The 21840-nt window shown below is 36.7% G+C and overlaps 1 protein-coding gene across 1 annotated transcript in view; it reads right to left on the reverse strand.

Annotated features, from left to right (window-relative positions):
- LOC112969089 (macrophage mannose receptor 1-like) overlaps window positions 1-21840 on the reverse strand; it is a 59813-nt gene that overhangs the window by 7242 nt on the left and 30731 nt on the right. Inside the window, exons 10-26 of the mRNA XM_026071964.1 lie at window positions 21569-21684; window positions 20150-20298; window positions 18108-18307; window positions 17521-17645; window positions 16233-16320; window positions 15125-15269; window positions 13638-13679; window positions 13357-13520; window positions 12108-12175; window positions 9666-9766; window positions 9022-9164; window positions 8165-8279; window positions 5924-6093; window positions 3999-4101; window positions 2843-3072; window positions 1635-1800; window positions 1042-1194 (exon numbers count right to left, since the gene is read on the reverse strand). Of these exons, the coding sequence (XP_025927749.1) occupies window positions 1042-1194; window positions 1635-1800; window positions 2843-3072; window positions 3999-4101; window positions 5924-6093; window positions 8165-8279; window positions 9022-9164; window positions 9666-9766; window positions 12108-12175; window positions 13357-13520; window positions 13638-13679; window positions 15125-15269; window positions 16233-16320; window positions 17521-17645; window positions 18108-18307; window positions 20150-20298; window positions 21569-21684 (2278 nt within the window). The remainder of the gene's footprint in view (window positions 1-1041; window positions 1195-1634; window positions 1801-2842; window positions 3073-3998; window positions 4102-5923; window positions 6094-8164; window positions 8280-9021; window positions 9165-9665; window positions 9767-12107; window positions 12176-13356; window positions 13521-13637; window positions 13680-15124; window positions 15270-16232; window positions 16321-17520; window positions 17646-18107; window positions 18308-20149; window positions 20299-21568; window positions 21685-21840) is intronic.

Consider the following 21840-nt stretch of genomic DNA (forward strand, 5'->3'; position numbering starts at 1 on the left):
GACTAAGCATCTGCCATGCCAACAAAAGAACTCAGAAGACCCATGGAATTGGGTCACACTGTGACAACTCTCACAGTCTTAAAGATTGAGCTAYAGCAAGAGAGTTGTATTTCTGAGACATTTCTGTATTTAAAAGTAAACAATCGAGAATCTCTATCTAAATATTATGCAAACCTTAATGAATATAGTAAGATTTAAAGAACATATAGCAAAACTTGAACATTCCCTCAGAAATCCTAAAAGCTCTCTTAGCTGTCWATGTACTAGCTCTTGAGAACCCAAGAACAAACCTGACTGCTGGCAGAAAGGGTGAGATTCATCTCACTCAGCTCTAGGTGTCTACATGTGACATGGGTTTCAGTGGTAGGTTTATAGTCAGTGGAGTTGAGGCTGCAATTCACCTGACCAAATGTCAGTGTATATTTCTGGTGAAGTCAAATCAGTAGTCAGCTCCACTGACTGCATGAACAAGGTCTCTGTGCACTCTAATGGGAACTTAGATACCTAGGTTGCATATAGCCACCAACACTGTAGATACAAAGTTTGGCAAGATGAATCTTACTTTACTTGCCCAGAGAAGTAAGCTGCAAGAATGAAACAACACCCCTAGTTTACTAATATATTATCCATCCTAGACAGCTGTAACTTCTTCATTTCAGTGGCATAAAACTGGAATAACCAAGAAGTAAATCAGATCAGGAATGCAAATGATATGGAAAGCCATTAAAACTGCTGTGGATGAGGTTGACTACCTCCTATCAGAGTCAAAGGACAAAGGTTCCACTTCTGTCATCTCCATTCCATACTACACAGCTCTTCCAATGCCTGGCCCCACACTCATGAAAGAGTTAGTGTGTGCCATTGGTAGACAGCTATTCTCCATCTCCTCCAAAATTAAGGCAGCATTTGGATGCAACTGTCCTAGAGAACACCCCTTGTACCACCCTTGAAATTACAAAAATATATAGCACATGCTCAGTTTTTCACAGATAGAAAAAACAAGTCAGGAAGATGTGATCTTTGATTAAGGAGGATACTCACCTAGTCGGAGACATTCTAAAGATGCTTGGGCCCAGTTTCTTGTAGATGAAGATTCAATGTAGTAGCAATGACCTCGGAAAGGGATCCAAGACTTGTGATCTTCTGATTCAGGGCACTTTCCTGGAAGTTGGGGGGGCTCAGTGGGAGCTTGAACTGGTTTAAAAAATAGAAAGGGCACAGTTTAAAGACACAACTCCTTATACATTCTTTTATCATGAATAGGTTATTCTCACTGAACATCGGAAAATTCACTTGAAATAAGTCTTAAACAAAATGTAATCTTGGTAATCTGCACTGCTTACTATAACACAATAATAGAAAAAAGTCTGAAACCGGTGAACAAAACATACTGCAGCTGTGCATCACACTCAAGAAATCTAATTCAGCAAAGAACCCAAGCATTTTTTTTTCTTCAAACACATTATTAAGTTCAGATCAACTCTCTACTTCAATCCAATTGAATTTTAAATATTTTATCTATTTAGTTCTTGATATAAAAAGCAGCATTTAAGTACATATCAGCAGACCATTCAGGACAATGAACTATAAAAGGAAAATCATCATAATTGCAACAGTTTGATTCAAGTTCTTACCATCAGGCTTTTTGCAAACAGAGAAGTAACTTTCATTACAGGATCCTGTCTTCCAGGCTCCAGCAATGTCTAGATAGACACAACCTATTTTCTGCTTTGGTTCCCCTTCAGCCCACTTAGTGTACTTCATTCTCCAGTTATCAATCCACTCATAACGCCCATTGGTCTAAGCACAGAATAAACAGGAATGATTAAACCCTAAGCATTAACCATTGCTTTGTGAGTCAAATGTCTGTCTGTCTAGCAGCTTATGCCAGAAGTTTTCATTAGAAATCAATAACAAATGCAAATGGGCCAATCTTTTAAATTTATGTTGTGACCAGCAGCCGTTCATTGAGAAGTACAGTGGGGCAACAAATACTTTTCATCAAAAGGAAATGCAAAGTAAGTGACATTGAATACATTTTGGACTTGACAAAACTGTTAAATAAAACTCGGAAATAAAAATTTCACTAAATATAGTTTGTAGGAGTGAATATCTGATGCTTAATTTTTGTACTAATTTTCTTCAAGTTTCAAGAAGTGCAGATTATTTTAACTTAAAGTGTACTTAAAACTGAATATTCTCCCACCACAGTTTATGAACTCAATGGATCATCCTGTTGGTTAGGTTTGAGGAAAAATTTTTTTTTTGGAAGATGTGTTTTACATTCATTCGTTTGTATTTCTTTCGTGTGCTTAGTCAAATGAAGGGAATTCAGGATAAGTGCCTATGCCAAGAAGAAAGAGTGGTATACTTTAATATTTGGAAAGTATTAAAATATCAGAGAGTGGGGAGAGGGGAAACAAATAATACATTAAAAAAATGAAGTAAACAAACTAATTGCTCGGCCAACTATCCTCAGAATGTTCCAAAAGTCATTTCAACAGCACTTTATTCTATTTCTGAAAATCAGGTATTGCTTAAGAATTTTATCCCAAAGCAAACACTGTCTACATGAAGAGATATTTCAAAATGCTAGCCTAAAATGTCTTCTTTGGAAGTGCACAGAGTAGAATGTCACAGAGAATAAGTGTAAAAGATATACAATTTAATCCGAGTAATGGAAGAGTATATACCCCYACCTGTAAAAACTGACGGTATATACAAGCACTTAGAACCAAGATGTAAACTAATAAGCTAACAATAAAGAGATAGTAAGGCTTTCTAGTTCCTGTTTTGTCCATAAAAGAAGCAATATCATTTTCAACTGGTTTGATGTTCTTACCACATTACTGTTAAGACCAATCCATATCGGCACCCCATATTTTAATATCTTTAGCCACAGGAACGAATGACTGTAGGGGTCTAAGACGCTGGAAAGGTCAAATTGATCACGTCTGCAGTTTTTTCGTGCATCCTCCCATTTCATTTTGGTATGGATGAACAAATAACTACTGTTACCATAGCGGATAATGCTGGATGGGACTGTACTTGTAGAAGGGAGAAACTCAGATTCTATAAAATAAAGGAGGAAGAAAGGCTTATGTCATATAGTTATTCAAAAGGGTTTATGATTTGACTGCAGTAGCAAACAGGATAAAACAACCTGCCTCCTTTCTTCATCTCATATTCCCTGACTTTTGACCAGCATAGGTTAGGTATGTTATTCTTTAAGAGAGCATCAGTAGCAGAAATCAATTACAGAGCGGTGGAAAGGAAAAGAGCTGCGTAAAGCAGCCTTTGACAAGGCGAAAAGGAACATTCTGCGTAATCCTCCAGGCTAGTATTACTGAAATGAACTGGGATTAGAGTAGGTTGCGACTGCTTTAATGAAACACTTTTCCACCAAAACAAATGTGTGGTATAGACCATGTTGTTTTCAAAGAATTTTTCTGTCAAATGTATTTCTCAGAGATAGAGAAAAGGACCTCTGTAGTAGACCACTCCTTAGAAATCAATCTGATATTTAATTGCAGGTTTTTACTGATTTTAAATTTTGTTTTCTAGGTGAATTAGCTCAAGTTCAGTGCAGATGAGCTACATTTGCCCTCCAGATAGTTTATGCTACATGTATAAACCCAGTGTTTTCCAGAATATGTTTTGAAAGCCAATGTGTTCAGAAAATGATTAGAAAAAAATGAGTAGACAAAATGACAGAGCAAGTATCAGAGCAAGAGTCCTACTAAAGACAAAGATATAGATACAAATTCCGGCCCAGGAAGTTAGTAACATGACAGTTACTGGGAAAGGTCAGCTGAGGATAGTCTCTCTAGCTGGACCTTTGGTTTGACACATATGATCCTTGTGTTCCTGCCTGAAAAACAATTTGTGGATATATCTTTATTGGAAGTGAAATGATGTTGAAATCCAGAACTTAACACCCAAGCAAAAACCTGAATATACATTAGGTTTGATTGTGTTTTAATTGAAAAGACAAGTACCTGCATTAATTTGGCATATATAACCTCTGTTGTTATCACAACTCTCATCAGCCCACTTCCCTGCTTCTTTAACAGGATTGTTTCTCATGACAACACAATCAGCCTAGGAGGAAAAAGACACAAGATCAGTTACATATTACCAGAAAAAGCAAAAAAGAAACTTTTGTCACCCTTTCACATCTTCAGACACAAGTAATACTGCAGTTTTACTCTCATATCCTTGTAAGATTTAGTAGCTCCAATTTTATGATGCTGAGGTTCTGTTCCTCTTGTGCTTTGCAAACTTCTTAATGTTGCTCTGTCTTGCACAACACCAGGGTGGATAGGAAGACCAAAGAAATGCTGGTATCCTCCCAYCTCCAGGCATACAGAATAGAGAGAAGAAAAGCCACAGACACTTTAAAGAGAAGTAAAGCAGCTATTGCAGAAAACACCAATTAACTTTGCCCTAGAAAAAAACCTTCATGCCATGGCTTGACAATCAATGGGCAATGCAACAGTTCTGACATCTCACTCTCCTCTTCAAATTTATTCTTGCAAGCTATAATATTATACACAGCAAAATTAGATCTGCTCCTTCCCAAAGGCAGCCATTAATCTGCAGGTGCCACCCTTATGGTGACATTTCAACCTCTCTGAGACAGACACATTGGACAGAACCTATGTGAGCACACAGTAAACAAACATTGACTAATGCAAAATGCTGTATGTCTACAAATATCTTTTTGCAATGAAGCATCCATATTTAGCTTATTCTGCTTACATATTTATTTTGGCTGTCCAGGAGGAGATGCACAAAGAAACATTTCATTTGCCAGTGAAATGCATTAAGATTTAAATCTTTCTAACTGAACAGTTGCACAGTATTGTGCATTAACCCTGACAACTTATTTTTTGCTGAGGTTAAGTATATTTAAAAATAAATCTGAGATTTATAAATCAGAGACTTCTTAAGTTTTCAGAGAAGACTTTATAGAAACCTTATTACTTTTCATAAAGAGGGAAAAATATATATTATTCCTCCCAAAAGTAACATTTTAAGCATGCTGTTTCTGAATAACTTCAAATTTTCCCAAATTTTCTCTCTCAATAAGAGAAAAGAAGCTCAGCAATGCTACTTTCAAAAAGAGGAAAAATACCATTGTACACAAAAATAAGTGTTTTTTCAGTGGAAATTGTATTCCGTGTAAACACAGTGAGTCCTATAATGTATTGTAGTTCCATAGCACAGTACCATCTATGCATGTGCCACTAGAGACCAGTTTGTATGACAGAGAAATAGGGGAAGTGATTTTTTTTTTTTCAGAAAAACTGAATGGCTGGCTTTTTATAGAAGCAACATGTTCTTTCTGCAAATCTGACTGACAACGTATCCATGTGCTTGCATGTAAGATATGGCTGTGTGAGGRTAATGTTTGTCTGCAAGTGCCCCTTGCAAGCTACATGCAAACTGAGAAACCCCTAAATTCAAGGATAACTGTGGTCACAAGAATAGGAAGATGTGCTCATTCAGTGCATTTTTGCAGCAAAAGCTGTAAGGTAKGAGTCCCCTGGTCATCTTCTTTACCAGAGCCTAAAAGAGAAGGCAGGATGAACACAGACACAGTGCAGCCTTCATGTACACAGAAAACTGAAATCTGAAACCAATGTTTGTATGAGTGCACTTCAGATGCTGTAGCTAGCTGGTACAGCAACTTCCAAAGGGCTGAAAGCCCTTCGCTCTACTTGGATTTATACTTGACATGCATAAAAAGGTTTGTAATTAACAATTTTCTCAGTGCAAGATGTAACCCCAGTCAAAGCTGTTATTAAATTCTGCAGATCTGAAAGCAGTAAATCCAATAGTACCATGTCTCAAAACCCAGCAAATGCCTAAATGCATTCTAAATGCAAATTGTAGTGAACATTGTGTGATTTCTATTCACCTGGCCATCATATGAGTATAAATCCATATGTCCTGATGGGAAGCCTTTGGCCCAGTTTGTAAAGTAAACTCCCTTTCCATCTGTCCAAAGGAACCTCAGTTCATGATTTATATCATTTAATCCAATCCATGTATCAGTCTCAAAATCCTTCATATGAAAGGTGAGGAAAGCTAGAGTGAAAAAAGAGAAAAAGAGAAATAGTTTTAATGAAGGACAACTGAACCCAGCTGTCTGGCCTCACTGAGCCTGCTGATAAATCCAGATCTGGACTAGGTTGAATTATACATTTCTCTGAAGGACAGAACACTTCACTGTTGACAACATAAGCAGAGACACCAGAGTTATTTATTTTACAATAACTAAAGGTAAGATAAAAAAGAGGTGAGTTTTGAGTTTAATGAACAGGGAACTAGATATACAACTTCTCCCTTGTTCAGAATACTTCACCTAAACATCTAACCTGGTGCTGGGACAAATCCCAAAAGCATGAGAGGAATGCAATCTCTCAAGATATTTTTCAAATCCTATTCTTACAAATGACTCATAAATATCCAGCTGTGTAATTTGCATAAATTTTTGATAATCTCACCAGACTGGTTACCTTACAGTGGCATCATACAGAAAACACAATGGAGCACCAACCTGTTCTTTTACAGAACTACAAGAGTGTTTCCTCTCTCCCTGGAATACCTTGGCAACTGCCTACACTCTCTCAGCAGGGAGCAGAATGCAGAAGAGACATACTTAAAATGATCCTCAGTAGAACTATTCATCACAGGCAAATCAGTTACCACAGTTTTGCACAGTAAAGGAAGGTGGTTTAGGCTAGCGTGTCTTAGCTCACAAGTAGAGCAGGCTAGGTCAGCTGGCAATCAACAATCCACTAAGCCACAGTATATCAAGCACTGTGATAAAATGAACATATCACAGCTTTTACCAACTGCTACAGTAATAGCTATGGCCTTACCCTTCTTCTCTACAAACAACAGCTGCTTTTTCTGTCTGTTCTATCACCTGTTCACCTTTCTTTGGTCTTTTAAAATGAATGCAACGTATCCTTCCAGGAACAAAACCTGTAGATTTCTTTATCAAATGTTAGCATTGTTCTTCCAGAAACTGTTACAGGAATTCAGGCCTTTCCTTACATACCTACATTGCCAGTAATAATAGTTGTGTGCTAATAGTTCTATATCCATTTCTCTCTCAACTGAAATTCAAGCCCTGTGCATGAACCACCTGAAATCTGTACTGTAGAAATTATGTTGGGCAAGAATTTAACTATGTTTGAAAAGTGAAGGTTTGATTCTTCATCTCCTCACATGCAGAAAACACAGGTAGTGCAAAGTTCATGTTAGCGGTCTGAATTTAAAGTAGTTAATTATCAGAGTACAACACTGATTTGTTTCATTATGGTTGATTTTTCTCTGTGCTCTTTTGAGTTCACAAACAGTACATGTGCAGTATTCGTTTCTCAACAACATAGTATAAAAGAGCATTTCTAAAAAGAGGGTGTTACTAACATCTATAAAAATCTTGCCCCAATTTTAATTTGAACATATCCCATATTTATTCAAACACAGGATAATTTCTGTCTGCCCATCTACCCCAGTCAGGGATGCAGCTSTTGTGATCATTATAATAAGCTCTCCTAGTGAAGAAAATGGTATATCTACATGCTGAGTTATAGCTAGGGGTATGAACCATAAAACCTCTGTCCCAAGGTGCCCAGACACAGCAAGTTCTGATCCCAAAGTTACTGTGCTTGGCTGAGATAATACAGAAAGTCATGCAGTGAGTTAATGCTACCTAGTGAAACTACATCACTTAATTGGAACTTGCTGTGTCCAGCTGGCATCATTCATAGGCAGAAAAAGCATTACACTGATTAACAAGACAATATACATGTACATACAATTTACATATATATACATGTATGTATACATATATATGTATACACAAACATGTGTGTGCATAACACATATACATACACGTGTGTGTATACATATGCATACATACACATATGTATACATACACACACACACATATACATACAGACATAAGTCTAAGCCTACGTTAGAGTTTGGTAGATTCAGGTGCAGACTTCATTAGAAATTTCTAAATATTATATGTCTGAGGACCAAAATCAGGTGTGCAGTCTTTATTCAAATGATGTCCTTATTCATGCAAATATAGCAGCCAGCCTGTTAAGATTAAATGTTGCTACAGAACCATACATAGTACCTTGCACTTGTTCATTAGGGACAGTAGCCAAGTTTCCCCCTAAATTCATGCAAGCTGTTCGTGCAGCATGCCAAGTGACACGTTCATCTTCTGTAGATCCAAATATTTTGTAACACTGAAACAAGAACAAATTTCCCAAATATTATCTTTACTCCAATACCTCTTACAGATCAGAAGGCACTGCTTTAAGCAAAGCAGGATGGAGAAAGCACAGTAAAACAGCACATTTATCTGAAAAAATGCATTCAGCTTAAAAGCGCTTTTTGTGCTCATTCATTTTCTATGTAAAATTAAAGCTCTCAYGAAAATGTTTTCTTCAGCAAGACACATGCTAGCTTTGATGTGAAATCTCTAAAAAATAAGCAAAACCTGACTTTTTGTAGACAGTCAACTAACGCTGGTAAGTTACATACTACTGATACTAGTCTGCCTGGTTTTTTTATTTGACTCTATAAAGCATACCACATTTTTTAAAGTCAAGGAAGGCAAAATGCACTCAGTGCCGGACGAGCATATGGTTCGGTTAAAATACATCAAGATCAATACACCAAYATTTCACAAACTCCAGCTAACCCTTTAGGAAATGCATATCAAAAGACCTGAAGACATGACTAGAAAACGACTTTCACAAACTGCAGCCAGATAGGCTCATATGCCACTTCATGAGAAGTGTAAAAAACAAAAAACACTTTTCCTGCAAAATAGTGAATGGACAAACAAACAAAAGCGTGCAGACCTCAACCAGCCCTCTGGAAAGGAAAAATCATTCTAATAAGAAACAATAAGTAAAATAATTCCTTTGCTTTCTGTCTAATACTTCACCAAGCATGCAACATGCCATGTATTTGTTATGGTACCTTATTCTGAAAGGAAAGCCAAGTTGGATGACATCCTCTTGGAGTTGAAAATGTTGTTGGAGGAACAGTTGAATTAATGGAACTGTTGTGCCTTTCACATATGTAGGGATTTGGATAACCACAGTTTATATCATTCCAAAATCCTGAATGCAAGATAAATGGGGAACTGTATGACACTATATCCAACGTTGGTTAGATAGAAATCAATTTCAATTATTGTTACACAATGATCAAATGAATATCAAATCCTCAGTGTCTGTTAGTTTATGGATCATTTTATATCAGCAACTATGAGAACTGTGCCACTTTATACCCAGTTTAATTATGGAATATTAAAAGCAGTGTACTATTTAAATCAGGTATTAGAAATTTCATTTTTATAGTAGCACATTAGACCAATTTTAATAAAAAAATATGAGAGTTGTATAGCAGTCACAAGCACAGGCCTCTACCAGACCTTCTCCATGCTACATTTAAGATAAACACAAGAGTACAAACTATGAAGTCCTGAATATAATATCAAGTTCCTCTTCTACAAGTTTGTAAAAGAACAAAAAAAAGGTGAAAAGAGGTGCCTTTCGGAAAAAAAGTTGTGACACAAACACACAAATAACAAAATTCAGAAACAAACATATAAAACTTACCTAAATTCTTATACATGACTACACAGTTTTCATCATTATTTGCAAAGTTGGGTTCATGTGGTGCCCATGCCAAATAATTCACTGGAGTCCCATCCATCCAGCTGAAGAGAAACAATCCAACAAAACCCATCTTTAACATACAAATAGAAGTGCTTTCATATCACAAGAAGTCATTTGGCAAGATGTTTAATATGCCCATTTGCAGGTTAAGGTGTACAAGGTTTTTGGACCAGTTCTAATTGAGAGGTATCCACAATACATGAGTTAATTGAGAAAATACTTTTTTCCTCTTTTTTTTTAAACTTTGATATTAATGGAATTAATGCATTACCCCATAAAACTGAGACATACGCAATATTTTCTATTGCAGATACAAGGAAACCAGTAATTTACCTGACAGTGTGATTATTGCCAGAAAATTTAGAATACCTCTGGTAACTACCCTTCCAAGAATGGGAAAAACAAAGAATATAGTATCCATGTAATCATGAATATTGGTGTGGAGTAACAGATGCTTAGCTCATTGCACTAAACTTACTCTCTTTGCAAAGACACAAGATAAGTGTTGAAGTTATGTTTACTCTGGATTTATGCAACATGCTGATGCTTTTGCAGCTGATAGGACAATATTCAAAATAATCTTTCAGGCCAACATGAAAGCCAGACACCATTTCAGCATGAGAGAACCGAGATGCTCATCATTTCCCCCAAGTCATATATTCCTTGTGGCTATTACAGAGATAAGAGATTTTAGTCGTAATACTGGCAAAATGCTTGATCATTCCCTCATGCACAGGGAAAATTGTGACAGCCTGACAAACCAACTAGAAGGCAATCACTCTGACAATGTGCTTTACCATAAGGTAAAATCTGAACACTGAAAAAGCTGTACATCTATGTAGATTAAACTACAGAGAACAAAATCATAGCCAAGCAACCAAACATTTATTAGGAGACACATTCCTCTTGGACTAGAAGTGACAGAGGGGCCTAGGCTCACCCTATATGACTTCCTGCACATATGCAAGGCACTTCACCTAAAAGCATATTCATCTTAGGGTCCCTACAAAAACAATGGAATGGGAGAGACACCTCTCTTCTTCTTCTTCAGAAGGTGATTTGGCCCAGCTAATATCTTAATCATCCTCTGAAGGGGCATCTTTTTCACCATGGACTATAAGAAGAACCAAGRACTACTAGGCATCTATCCAGGCACTTCAAGATCCAAATAGAAGTGAAATGAAGTCATGCCTAAATAAAAACCACATGCAAAAATTATGGTGCTGCATACTGACATTCAGAAAAGCTTGCAGAAAACCTGCTTATCCTCACCAAGCATCTTAAGTTATAAAATGGCAGCAGTTATCTTTGCTCTACAAAAAGAAAATAGGAGTTTTGTTGCTAACTTGCAGTTGCATTTTCCCTTTAAATACAGTCTGTTCCCAACAGATTGTAAGGAGGGAAAAGAAGAATGTTTTTATGTACCAAATATCTTACATATTTTGAGTGGGGGCATCTRTTTGTATTTTAAATATAAATCAGAGAATAAAAGAAATTATAACTTTTTTATAAAAGCTCAAATACATTATCTCCATTGTAATTTTGCTGCCAGCTTTGGGTGAAAACTATTAAGGAAACATGCAGTATTCCTTTTGGATCATCTAGACATGGAGCTAAATCAGCACAGACTTAAACCACTTGAAAATATAACCATGTTTAAATCAAGATTCAAACCTGGCTATGTCCTGTGAAACTCCAGATCCTTTCAAGGTAACTTATTCTTTGCTACAAGCTACAAAATCTTACAACAGTAAAGCAGAACTTTCCAAGTCTAGCAGAGCTGATGTCAACTTCGGAAAAGTTTAAAAAAATAAAGCTAATGTTTTAATATTGCTAAAGAGTAAGTCCAATTTTAAGGTTTATCAGTCTACTCTAGCTTCCAGTGGTGTCAATGAGGAATGCCATTTACTTTAAAAGGAGTTGGTCTTCTATGAATAAAGAATTTCATCCAATATCAACAGGGAATGCTTTTTAACTCCTTATATTAGCTATACTTTGTTGGAATATGAACAAGGCAGACAACAGCTGAGGGCAAAATAGAAATCAAGCTTCTTTCCTGCTATAATAAAATACAGAATAACAGCATTATTAGTGGGGTGAGAATCCCTAGCAACAGATGTGATTCAAAAAAATTTGGATTAAATATTAGGATAAAGTGTGTAAAGTAGTAAAGATACTACAGAACACATTTTTACAACCTTACCTTCATAATCAAAAATTCTAAGCATGAAATTTTAGTTCCAGGAAGTTGGAAGAAAAACATTTTCATCTGCTTTGAGACACCACAATTTCACTCAAGTACTTCATTGTGCTTGCTCTGCTCAGTGGATTTGTTCTTGATTTTGAAGCACAATGTGAGCTTGATGACTCTAGGTGACCTACCTTGTCCGTTGATCAACACTCAGTTGTAAACCAATGAAATATGAATCCTCTTTGCCATTTTTCAGGATCTAGAATGTAAAAATTAAAATTTTACACATTTCCTCTTTTTATAACAGAAATGTATTCTGTAAATAGTGAGTAATCTACTACTGAGTCACATAGGTTGTGAAATGTTATATGCTTTAGCTACAAAGCTAAATTTTAAAGCAGCCCCAGTCAGTCCTCAGTTGAGCTTCACTGTCAGCCAAAAAGTGTGGTTACTACCTCACGATTTCTTACAGTCTTATTTGAAAGTCACTGCAATCAGCACCTCTTGCACAGTCTCTGCAGCTGACATCACCTGAGAAATGTCCTGCAAGGGCAAAGCCCTCCTACAATTTTGATGTCAATTAATGCAAGACTTTCGTGTTATCTCACTGCCACTCTTCAGCCAGCTCGGGGAAAGTTCTATGTAGCTCAAATCTGACCTTTAAACGCACTCCGGATTTTAAAAAAACTGGCCTCCAAGAGACTATAAACAGGGAACTAGGCCCAGTCACCTAGGAAATAATACTCTAAAAGCTCTTTCTGGTGGCATAATCCATGACTCACATTCTTCTTACCCTATGTTACAGGCCATAGGGAAAAGGAGGCAAAGGTGTGAACTTGGAAACTGTCAATCAGATCAAAAAAAGGCTGCTAGGTAGACCACATCTCAGACCACACTGACAAGATCAAAAGCCAATGTTTGAGTGTTGCATGTAAGCCAATATCTGTTTTGATCCATATCTTAGGATATCTTGAGTTTATCTGTTATCTGTTGATGCTGTAGCACCTTTACTTGCAGTTAGCTCAGCCTACCTTACAGAAACAGAGTAGCTCAAGAGAATAATACTTATTGCTAAAGTGAAGCCACAGATCAATTAAAATTACACACTAGGTTTACGTTAACTGCATTAGCAGTTGCATACAGATGTAATGTGGTGTGACTGCCATGATGAGTTAGTTAAAAACAGATGTGGGTTTTTTTTAATTCTTACTGTGCTTGTTACTATAAAAAATACCAAACAAAAACTGTCCCTGTCTCAGCTTTGAAAAGATCCCAAAAAGACTTGATTTGACCTTCGTACTAATCTGGCTTACTGCTACTGCTGTTTCACTAACTTCACTGTCATAAAACTAGCAGGGAGAACATGAGGATGAAAAGGGTTTGTGCCCATGCTCACTTATTCTGGATGATTTATTCCATAGCATTAAAGATTTTTCTTACATATCGCCAGAGGAATTTTCTTTCACTTTCACTCTCAATGACAGCAAGGTCTCCAAAGTTCTTCTTGCAGAATTCCCGACCTTCTTCCATAGGAACACTTTCTGTGCTGAAGTAATAATGTTTGTCTTCATGTATAATCCATCCATCCTCGGTAGTCTTATACTCTGTAAGATAAAGGGTAAGCTAAATGTATTGTTCCTAAGAACAAGATACTCTCATTAGCAGAATTTAAAAGTGCATTTAAATGCACAAACACAAATAGTAATAGTAAATACACTTACTGGGTGCAGGAGATTCTGTTGGTTCAGGTTTTACACTCGCCCCTGTAAGAAAAAATATTTATTATGGTCAAATAATAAATTTCTGGAGCACTCTTCAATTTTAAATGCATATTCTTGTTCCCTTAGGGTCTAAAACCAAGCTATTCCTAATGAGCAAGGAGTTATAAAATACCTTGAAATCCGACTGAACTGAATAGTTACATTTGGCATTCACTGGATGCAGCATACCTTACATCCCAAAGCACTAACTCTGTTAAGCCAGGCCCTGTGTCTCCCTCCCGCTCCTTTCCCCAGGTCATTTATACATGAATTCTGGCTTAAACCAGAAATAGCATGGGTTATCTTCTTCCATGCTGCCCCAGCTACTACAGAGTGAGGTTCTTCCCATCTTTCTCCGGTTTTGAGAAGAACTACTATCCTGGATCTTAAAAATTTCCCTAGATAAAATCTCACTGGAACAGATATGCTCCCGAGAAATTAACTCCTCCTTTCTGACAAAAAGACTTCATGCTAAAGAATTCCCCTGTTTGTTTTGGCTACAGCATCATGGAGATACTTTGTCATTAGTATCTCAGGAAAACACTCCCTGAAGATCTCTCTGGAGATCTTTATAGGGTTACCAATTTATTTTGTGCTAAAAAATAATAATCTCACAGATATGGGCATGTTAGAAAAAATTCTCTGAGTGCCTGAAAAATCCTTTCATCAATATAAAGCAGATCTAGTAGTTTGTTGTCAATAAGCTGATAAAGCATCTTCATTTTGTTTCCCTCTAACCCAATAAGTGACTGTGGTAAAAAACTTAACAGAACACTTTCTAAAATACTCAAAGTTAGGAGATACGCTGCTTGTGGAACTCTATTTCCCTAAATTAGAAACTTTGGCTTGATGTCTTCAGAAAATACAAAGACCTCAAGAAGATATTGCAAGAAACCAACAAATGAATACAAAACCCAGCCAAAGCAATATAAAACATCCCCAAATCAGGCTTCATCTTGCAATTATAGATTCAACTAGTTGATCAAACAGTATCTGGCCAAGTAAAGGAGCGAGGAAAGAAAAGTTTTGACACTTAAAAACTCAAATATGTGAACTGATTTGCAAACTATTTGCTAAAAATGTGAAACTTGACTCAGAAAAATTTATTCCAAAACAGAATTCATTGGAAAAGGCATGAACTTCTCTAAATGAAAAGTCAGAACAGAATGTGAATATTCAAACTACCATTTCCTGTTTTTCAGGAATTACATTTCCTTTTCTGAAATCAGAGATAAAGATCAGTGAGAAGTCCCAGCAGGGCACCTTTGGCTCTGTTTCTCTGAATATATCAAAGGCAGGTAAATCCTTATACCATTTTGATATTTCACTATCCACAGGGTACCATTCTGATGAACAGCTTTGAAAATTGTTGTGCTCATAGCTAAGAAAAAAAAATCAAATGTGATTCTGTTCTTACTATATGTATGTATAGGAGGAAGCAATACTACCTTTTTTGATCTGACAAATCCATCCATACAGATAATCACAATGCCTGTCATTCCATAACATGCTGGAATCGCCACTAATCTCTGCACAAAGTTCAATTCCTTGATAATTATTGGGCTCTCCAAAGCCCCAGTTTTCGTACCTTACCTATGATAGAAAAAGTTTTGTGATGATTCCGTTGTATAGAAAGACAATAATAGAGAGAGGGAGGAGACAGCATTAGACCGCAGACCCACAGTCTATTTCTAATATCAGTTTAAAAACTGAAAAGAGAGGAAACCAGAACTTCCCCCTGCAAATGCTGGCATTTCAAATTTGTTTTCAGATTGCAACCCGACCACAGCTTATATCACAGTTATTTCCAATCACAACTGGCAGAATACTGACATTTCTTATAGGATGTAAATTCTGTAAAATTCATCTGATGACAATAACAATGTATGCTATGTGTTGATGCTAAATTAAATAAACATCCTATATTAGCAAAATATTAGGATATTATTGAGACACAATAAAAATGTTGGCATTTTTCCTCACAAAAATATTACTGCAATCTTAATATTCTTGTACAAATTGCAAATTCAGTTTAAATCCATTTTCTGTATGGTAAACTGTTCCACSAAATAAATTTTGACCGACTTTACAGGAAAATACATCCACATCTCCAAAACCAATTTTGTTTCTACAGTTTTATATCTTAGTCTGAGGTACAGTCAAGTCATCCTGGCGTAAAACAATTGGAATGTAGGAATGTAGGCCATTTCAGATCAAGTTCTAAATAGCAAAGAAGATAAATACTAAAGACGGACTATTTTCCTCTAAAAACTTATATTTTATAAGAACAGCCAAGCAAAAAAATGACACGAAAAAATCTTTTTCCTCTTACTCAACATGAATTTAGTTTTCTTGTTGATTTAATGCACCTTTCATTATTAAAAATCAGTATGTTTTAGCCAAAAATCAACATGAGATTGTTATTCATAAGCTTTGCTAAAGAAAGCATGAAACAAGAGGGTTATGATTAAGTATAAAAAACACAAACACATACACTACACACACTTGAGAAACACAAGGAATGCAAATAACAGTTGTGAAAATTAAACCACTCACTGGAGATCCATCACTCCAAACAAAGCCATCACCAGGATTCAAGTAATATAAACCCATCCAGAAGTGTTGGTGGTAGTACCCATTGTTCCTAAACAAAAAAAATAAATATTCCATTTATAAGCAGTTAAAGCATAAAAACAAAGCTAAGAAGGACATTAAAATATTTTTATAACCTATCAGTTCACAACAGTTGATAAGCTTCTGTAAAGATAATCCTTAAAGTTATTAGAAAGAACTGCAAACACTGAGGAAATTTTGCAAGCTAATTAAGATGCAGTCATTTCTAGCTGTCAATAGTATCCATTAACTAACACAGATTGAAATACCGATCATTTTATAGAGAAAACATCCAGATCCAATCCTACTCCTGGAAATCCAGTCAGCTGGCTCAATACTTTTGTTCAATGGTCCCATAGTCGTCGTTCCTCCACTTGTCAGCTCTCCATTTTCTCTTTAAAGGCACTTATAGCTTCCAAATGCATTAACCTTTGTTATCTACTGCAGTTGAATTGCATTTAAAAAAAAATTGTACCTTAAACTAGTTCTTGTCTGAGAGCAGACAGGCTTTATGGATTTATCAGAATGTACTCATATGTCAATATGTTGTAATTCAGCATCTGATACTTCCTCATGATAGGCATGTAGCTGGGATTCTAGTATGGCTGCAGCATTTTGCAAGGCTGCCATGTTACAGTCTGGCTTCCTAGTTAGACAGACATGTAATTGGTCACTGCATCCAGTCTACTCAGGTCATGTTGCAAGTGTTGCCTTTTTAAGAGCATTTGATCGCATTCAGAAATCTTTCACTTACTTTTTACAGTTCAGGGACCTACTAACCTTATTTAGATTCCCTGCGCAGAACAAATGAATCTGGAGGTGCTTCCGCTCTCTGATTAGTTCATAAAAGCGAGGAACAAACAATACACTGACTAGATTTATATCAAGATTGTTACCCTATTTGTACTTAAGTTGAACCAAATGACATCTGTGGCAGTTTTATAATATCCCCAAATCCACTGTAAAACTTTTTACACCAGATCATAAATGTAGTCTCAACAAGTTATCTCGCCAATCTCTCTGTAGCATTAGCTTCTTGCATAATTGCCACTAGTCACACGACTTCTGCTATCTCATCACCTCTGCTTTCTTGCTATGTGTTTGATACAGATGCTGATAATGAATCCAGACTGGCTTATGCAGAAGTAAAAACATACAACTGAAATCAAACACTTCAGAAAGATCAAAACACTAATTAAAGTGAACAGATGACCACACTATAGATACTCACGCAATAGAACGCCATATCACATACTGTTCTTCTTTACCATTAATGGAGGCCAGATCTCCTCCTATAGCTCGACAAAACTCTTGAGATTCAAGCCATGTTTTCTTTTGCTCTCCTCTTGAAAAAGGCTAACGAGAACATGTTTTACAATCAGATATAATAGACCATAAAGATCACAAGATCAAGAAACACCAGCTATTAAAAAGCCATTTACAATTCATTTATTCTGTGGGGATTACAGAAACTTTGTACACAGGGTTTTTAAGTGTTCACCTGTGTGAAACAGGTTTCATATGAGTGTATTTGAGCCAAGTTAGCAGACTGCAGTATCGGCTGCAAGCCAATACATAGGAGAACAGCACTTTTAATCTTAAAAGAATAGGGAGGGGAAATTAAGACCTGAAGATCAGAGTTTAGGGGAATAAAGACGATGTCAGAAACAAGAGTATTTTAACAAGAGGGGATAAGACCTCTACATAATCCATAAAGAAGCTTACAAAACAGTAAGAGACATTAGTAAACAAATTTTTATTATATTTATGTGCATCAAACAAGCAGAGACTACCTTCAGAACTAAGCAGCATACTTACTTTGAAACAGAAACTAATACGACTGTTTGAGTCCCAGCCTTCTGGACACCTGGGAACAGGAGTTGTTGTAGGAATAGGTGGAGGAGTCACTCCTTCTGCCCACACTTTGCATAGAAATTTTGCCTTTTCTTCACATTTTATTACATCCCATAATCCACCTGCAATGCCAGTTCTCATGGCAACACAGCCCAGCTTTCTTCCTGTTTGTAAACATGAATGCACAAAAGCAACATTTCAGGGGTCACTGAGAACTTAGGGAACTCCATATTCTAACCTGATGGAAATTAAATCTTTGTCTGTACAGAGTCAAAAATGTTTCTAATACATGAGAAAACAGTCCAAAAAACCAGTGGTTCATCCATATCTGAGATGCTGAACTGTACCTCACATCAAATCACCTCTAGTAGCTAACTCTGGCAACATCATTACCCGTGATCCAACAAACTCTCTAGAACTGAAGCTGTGGTTAGTGCTATGTTCTCAAATTTGTCTAATTTGACTAAGATTTTTGCTAATGAGCTTGCTATGTATGGACCTAGTGTTGGCTTCATGGTCTACATAACTTTACCACCTCACCTGACACTTTCTAATCAGCATCTAAAGCATGAAAGTTAAAGAGGATCAGAGGATCTCCTGAAAGGCAAATGCAACGTGCCAGAATCTTGGAAGCTGGGAGCATCCCCCTTGTGATGCGATTGTGTCAGAAATGGAAAGGCTTCCTACCCTGATAGGTATGTTTTATTAGAACACAAAAACATTAGAAAAGTTTTGATCAACAAAACTTAGCAATTAAGGAAACCACAAGTCTTCTGGGAAAGATATTAACTAAAAAAGATGAATAAAAACTCCCTTGCCCTCTTGTCCTTTCCTACAATCCCATTTTTCAGTCCAATAACTCTTAGGAGCTTCTCAGTATGAATGAATGCCCAGTGCTCTCTGAGTCCCTCCAGCTGTCTTCTCTCTTTGCCTTCAAGGCTTGACAAGGATATTCTATTCCAAAGATACTCCTGCTACTTCTGATCTAAAGTTGTGTTGAATGTTTCCCTGCTTGCCACCTCTCTTACTTTCTCATGTCTACCCTGCACTATGGAGACTCAGAGATGAGCCTGTTCTGTTCCACTCTATCTTCCTTCTATGAAAGTGTGACTCCTGTGCAGCAACTAACCTTCCTCCTTTCCATTCTTGCAGTTTGAAAAAAGTGAGGTTTTAAGTTTTTTCTGAGACCCTCTGAGAAAAATGACTTGCACCTAGCAGACAGAACCAAAACCACTGCAAGGCTGTTAAGTATTAAAGCAAATGAAATAAATCTGATATTTAACAAAACTTACAGACCTTAGGCAGACTGCTAGTAAGATTTTATATTTTCACATTGCAAAATAATAACAATTGGAGTGAACATTTAGGGTGCCCAAGATCATAACTTCAGGAATCATTCAATCTATTTTGGCCCTAGTGAACGACTGTTGAGTCATCTCCAGGTCCTCACCTACCACACACTGACACAATTTTTCTACATTACATTCTCCATAAATTGCTACCCACATCATTTTCACCTCAGATCTGTTCCTAATCACTCAGCAGCTATGTCAGCACTCCCTGCTGAAAGCGGCCCTGAGATCTTCTTTAAGACTGGAGACGCTTCATGCAGGCTTCATGCACATACCTCAAAACATTCAGTGAGCAAATGTACTATGAGACATGGCTGCACAGGCAGGACTTGCAAGCAGGGCATGGTATGCCTGCGGAGACTGCTCTTCTAAAGCAGTACAGACATAGTCAGACTTCCTCACAACAGCAGCAAATCAGAAACTTTTTTTCAGTTTAAAGTTTTTTTACAAGCTCACATTAAAAACTCACTTCAGGACCAAGCAGGAAGTCAGCAACAGCACTTACAGCATGCTTGAGAGAGCAGCCAGAAACTTTTGAGAACAGTTAGTCATTATACCACCAAGCAGGGGCTACAGAATGAGTTAAAAATATATAAGTAACGAGCAATGCATTTTGGGCTGTGCACTCATTACACAGTGTAGAGCCATAGCTACCAGGCATTTCGGAATTCCAGTGCGTAAACAAGACAGATCTGCCATTAGTCCACTTGAAAGTTCCCTTTTCTTCTACATCTGAAAGTCCAATCCAAAAGTATTTTTCTGTTCTTAGCCCAACCAGGCTAGTCAGATAGGCTTGTTCATATCTGTTCAAAAGAACACAACTGTTAAATTATACTGGAAAAGAAAAAAAAGTTTAAATGGTTTGCTACTTTCCCAGAATTACCTTTTTACCTTCTTGAAAGAGTAGCTTAGATGGATTTACTTGAACAAAGCCAACAACAAAACATTATCCAATAGTTATTTAGTAAACTTGAATTCAAGATTATTCTATCTTCTCTTCTGCTGTCCAATAAAGGAGGTGACATAATGGTGGGCTGGCATGAAATTGGAAAAGGATGGGGAAGGAAGAAATCTGACATGACTTTAGTAGAATACCATTGCATTTTCTGAGAGTTTCTAGTACCCTTGTATTTTAATGACTTTTCGTTACAGACAAATCCAAAACTGGAAAAGGATTCTCTAGCACTACTGGAGAAATATAGAAAAGTAGAGGCCAGATTTGTACTGATACTGAATTATTAAACTAAAGTGCACTGCAAATCAGTCAATGATCATATGGAAAAAGTTATGCTTGAGAGCCAGACCCATGCAGAGAGGAAGCCTATCACAGTTCACTACAGTGTTTAAGAAGCAGTTCTTGCAAAATCAATGCAAATAAAAGAAGTCTCCCCTTAACAATGGTATAGTCTAAAGACCACATTAATGTTAAGCCATTTTTATCACATCTGCAGTACTAGAACATTTCTACTTAGACATTACAGAAACAAACAAGAGAAACTAAAGCACTGAGACAACCACAGGCATGCTTTTTAACCCTAACTCTCATTTTCCCAACATGCCACATTCAATAATGTGCACCAGCTGCTCAGAAATTTACCATATATTGAACCATGGCTGAATTGTAATGGATTTTCAAGTACAAGGCATTTCTGTCTTCGCTTGATTTCTTACATAAAACTTTGAAAACGTAGCTCAATTCTAAGAGCTGTTACGTGAAACTACTTTTTGGGTGGAATTCAGAGCCATATCTCTTCATTTAATAATCAAATTGGATTCTTCATCCTTCACTCAAGCCAGCACAGTTAAGAAACAAAAAAAGTAAATCTATTTTCTTCCTCAGTGTAACAGTCTAGATCAATATTGATTTCACAGCCATCACCTATTTTTACTACAAACCGAATTCCTGGATTTGAACATATATTCAAAAACTCTGAGCAGTTTAGTATCTACAGACAGCTGTCCTCTCAAACCTATCTTCTCATTGATTTTGCTCTGGATCAGAATCTTTATTCTGATATTTAGATGATGTTAGACCCTCATGTGATCCCCTCAGGCAAGCAGACTTTTACATACCTGTCTTCAATAGTTGCTAAAAAAGCCTGATGCCTTTCACAGGTTTGATTTGCTTGAGAAAATGACACGAATGTATTTCCAATGAAGTAACAATAAAAACCATGTCTTTTCCAGCCCTGTCAAAATAAACATTAAGCAATCACATATGCTGCAGCTTTTCTAAACTTCTTTAAAAAAGAAAGAAAATAAATCCAAAACTGATTTATAATTCTATCACCTAGCTGTAAGACAAAGAAACAATTAAACTGAAAGAGCCAGAAGGGAAAATAATT

Source organism: Apteryx rowi, unplaced genomic scaffold, assembly GCF_003343035.1.
Source record: "Apteryx rowi isolate R43461 unplaced genomic scaffold, aptRow1 scaffold_333, whole genome shotgun sequence".
In the NCBI taxonomy this organism is placed as follows: Eukaryota; Metazoa; Chordata; class Aves; order Apterygiformes; family Apterygidae; genus Apteryx; species Apteryx rowi.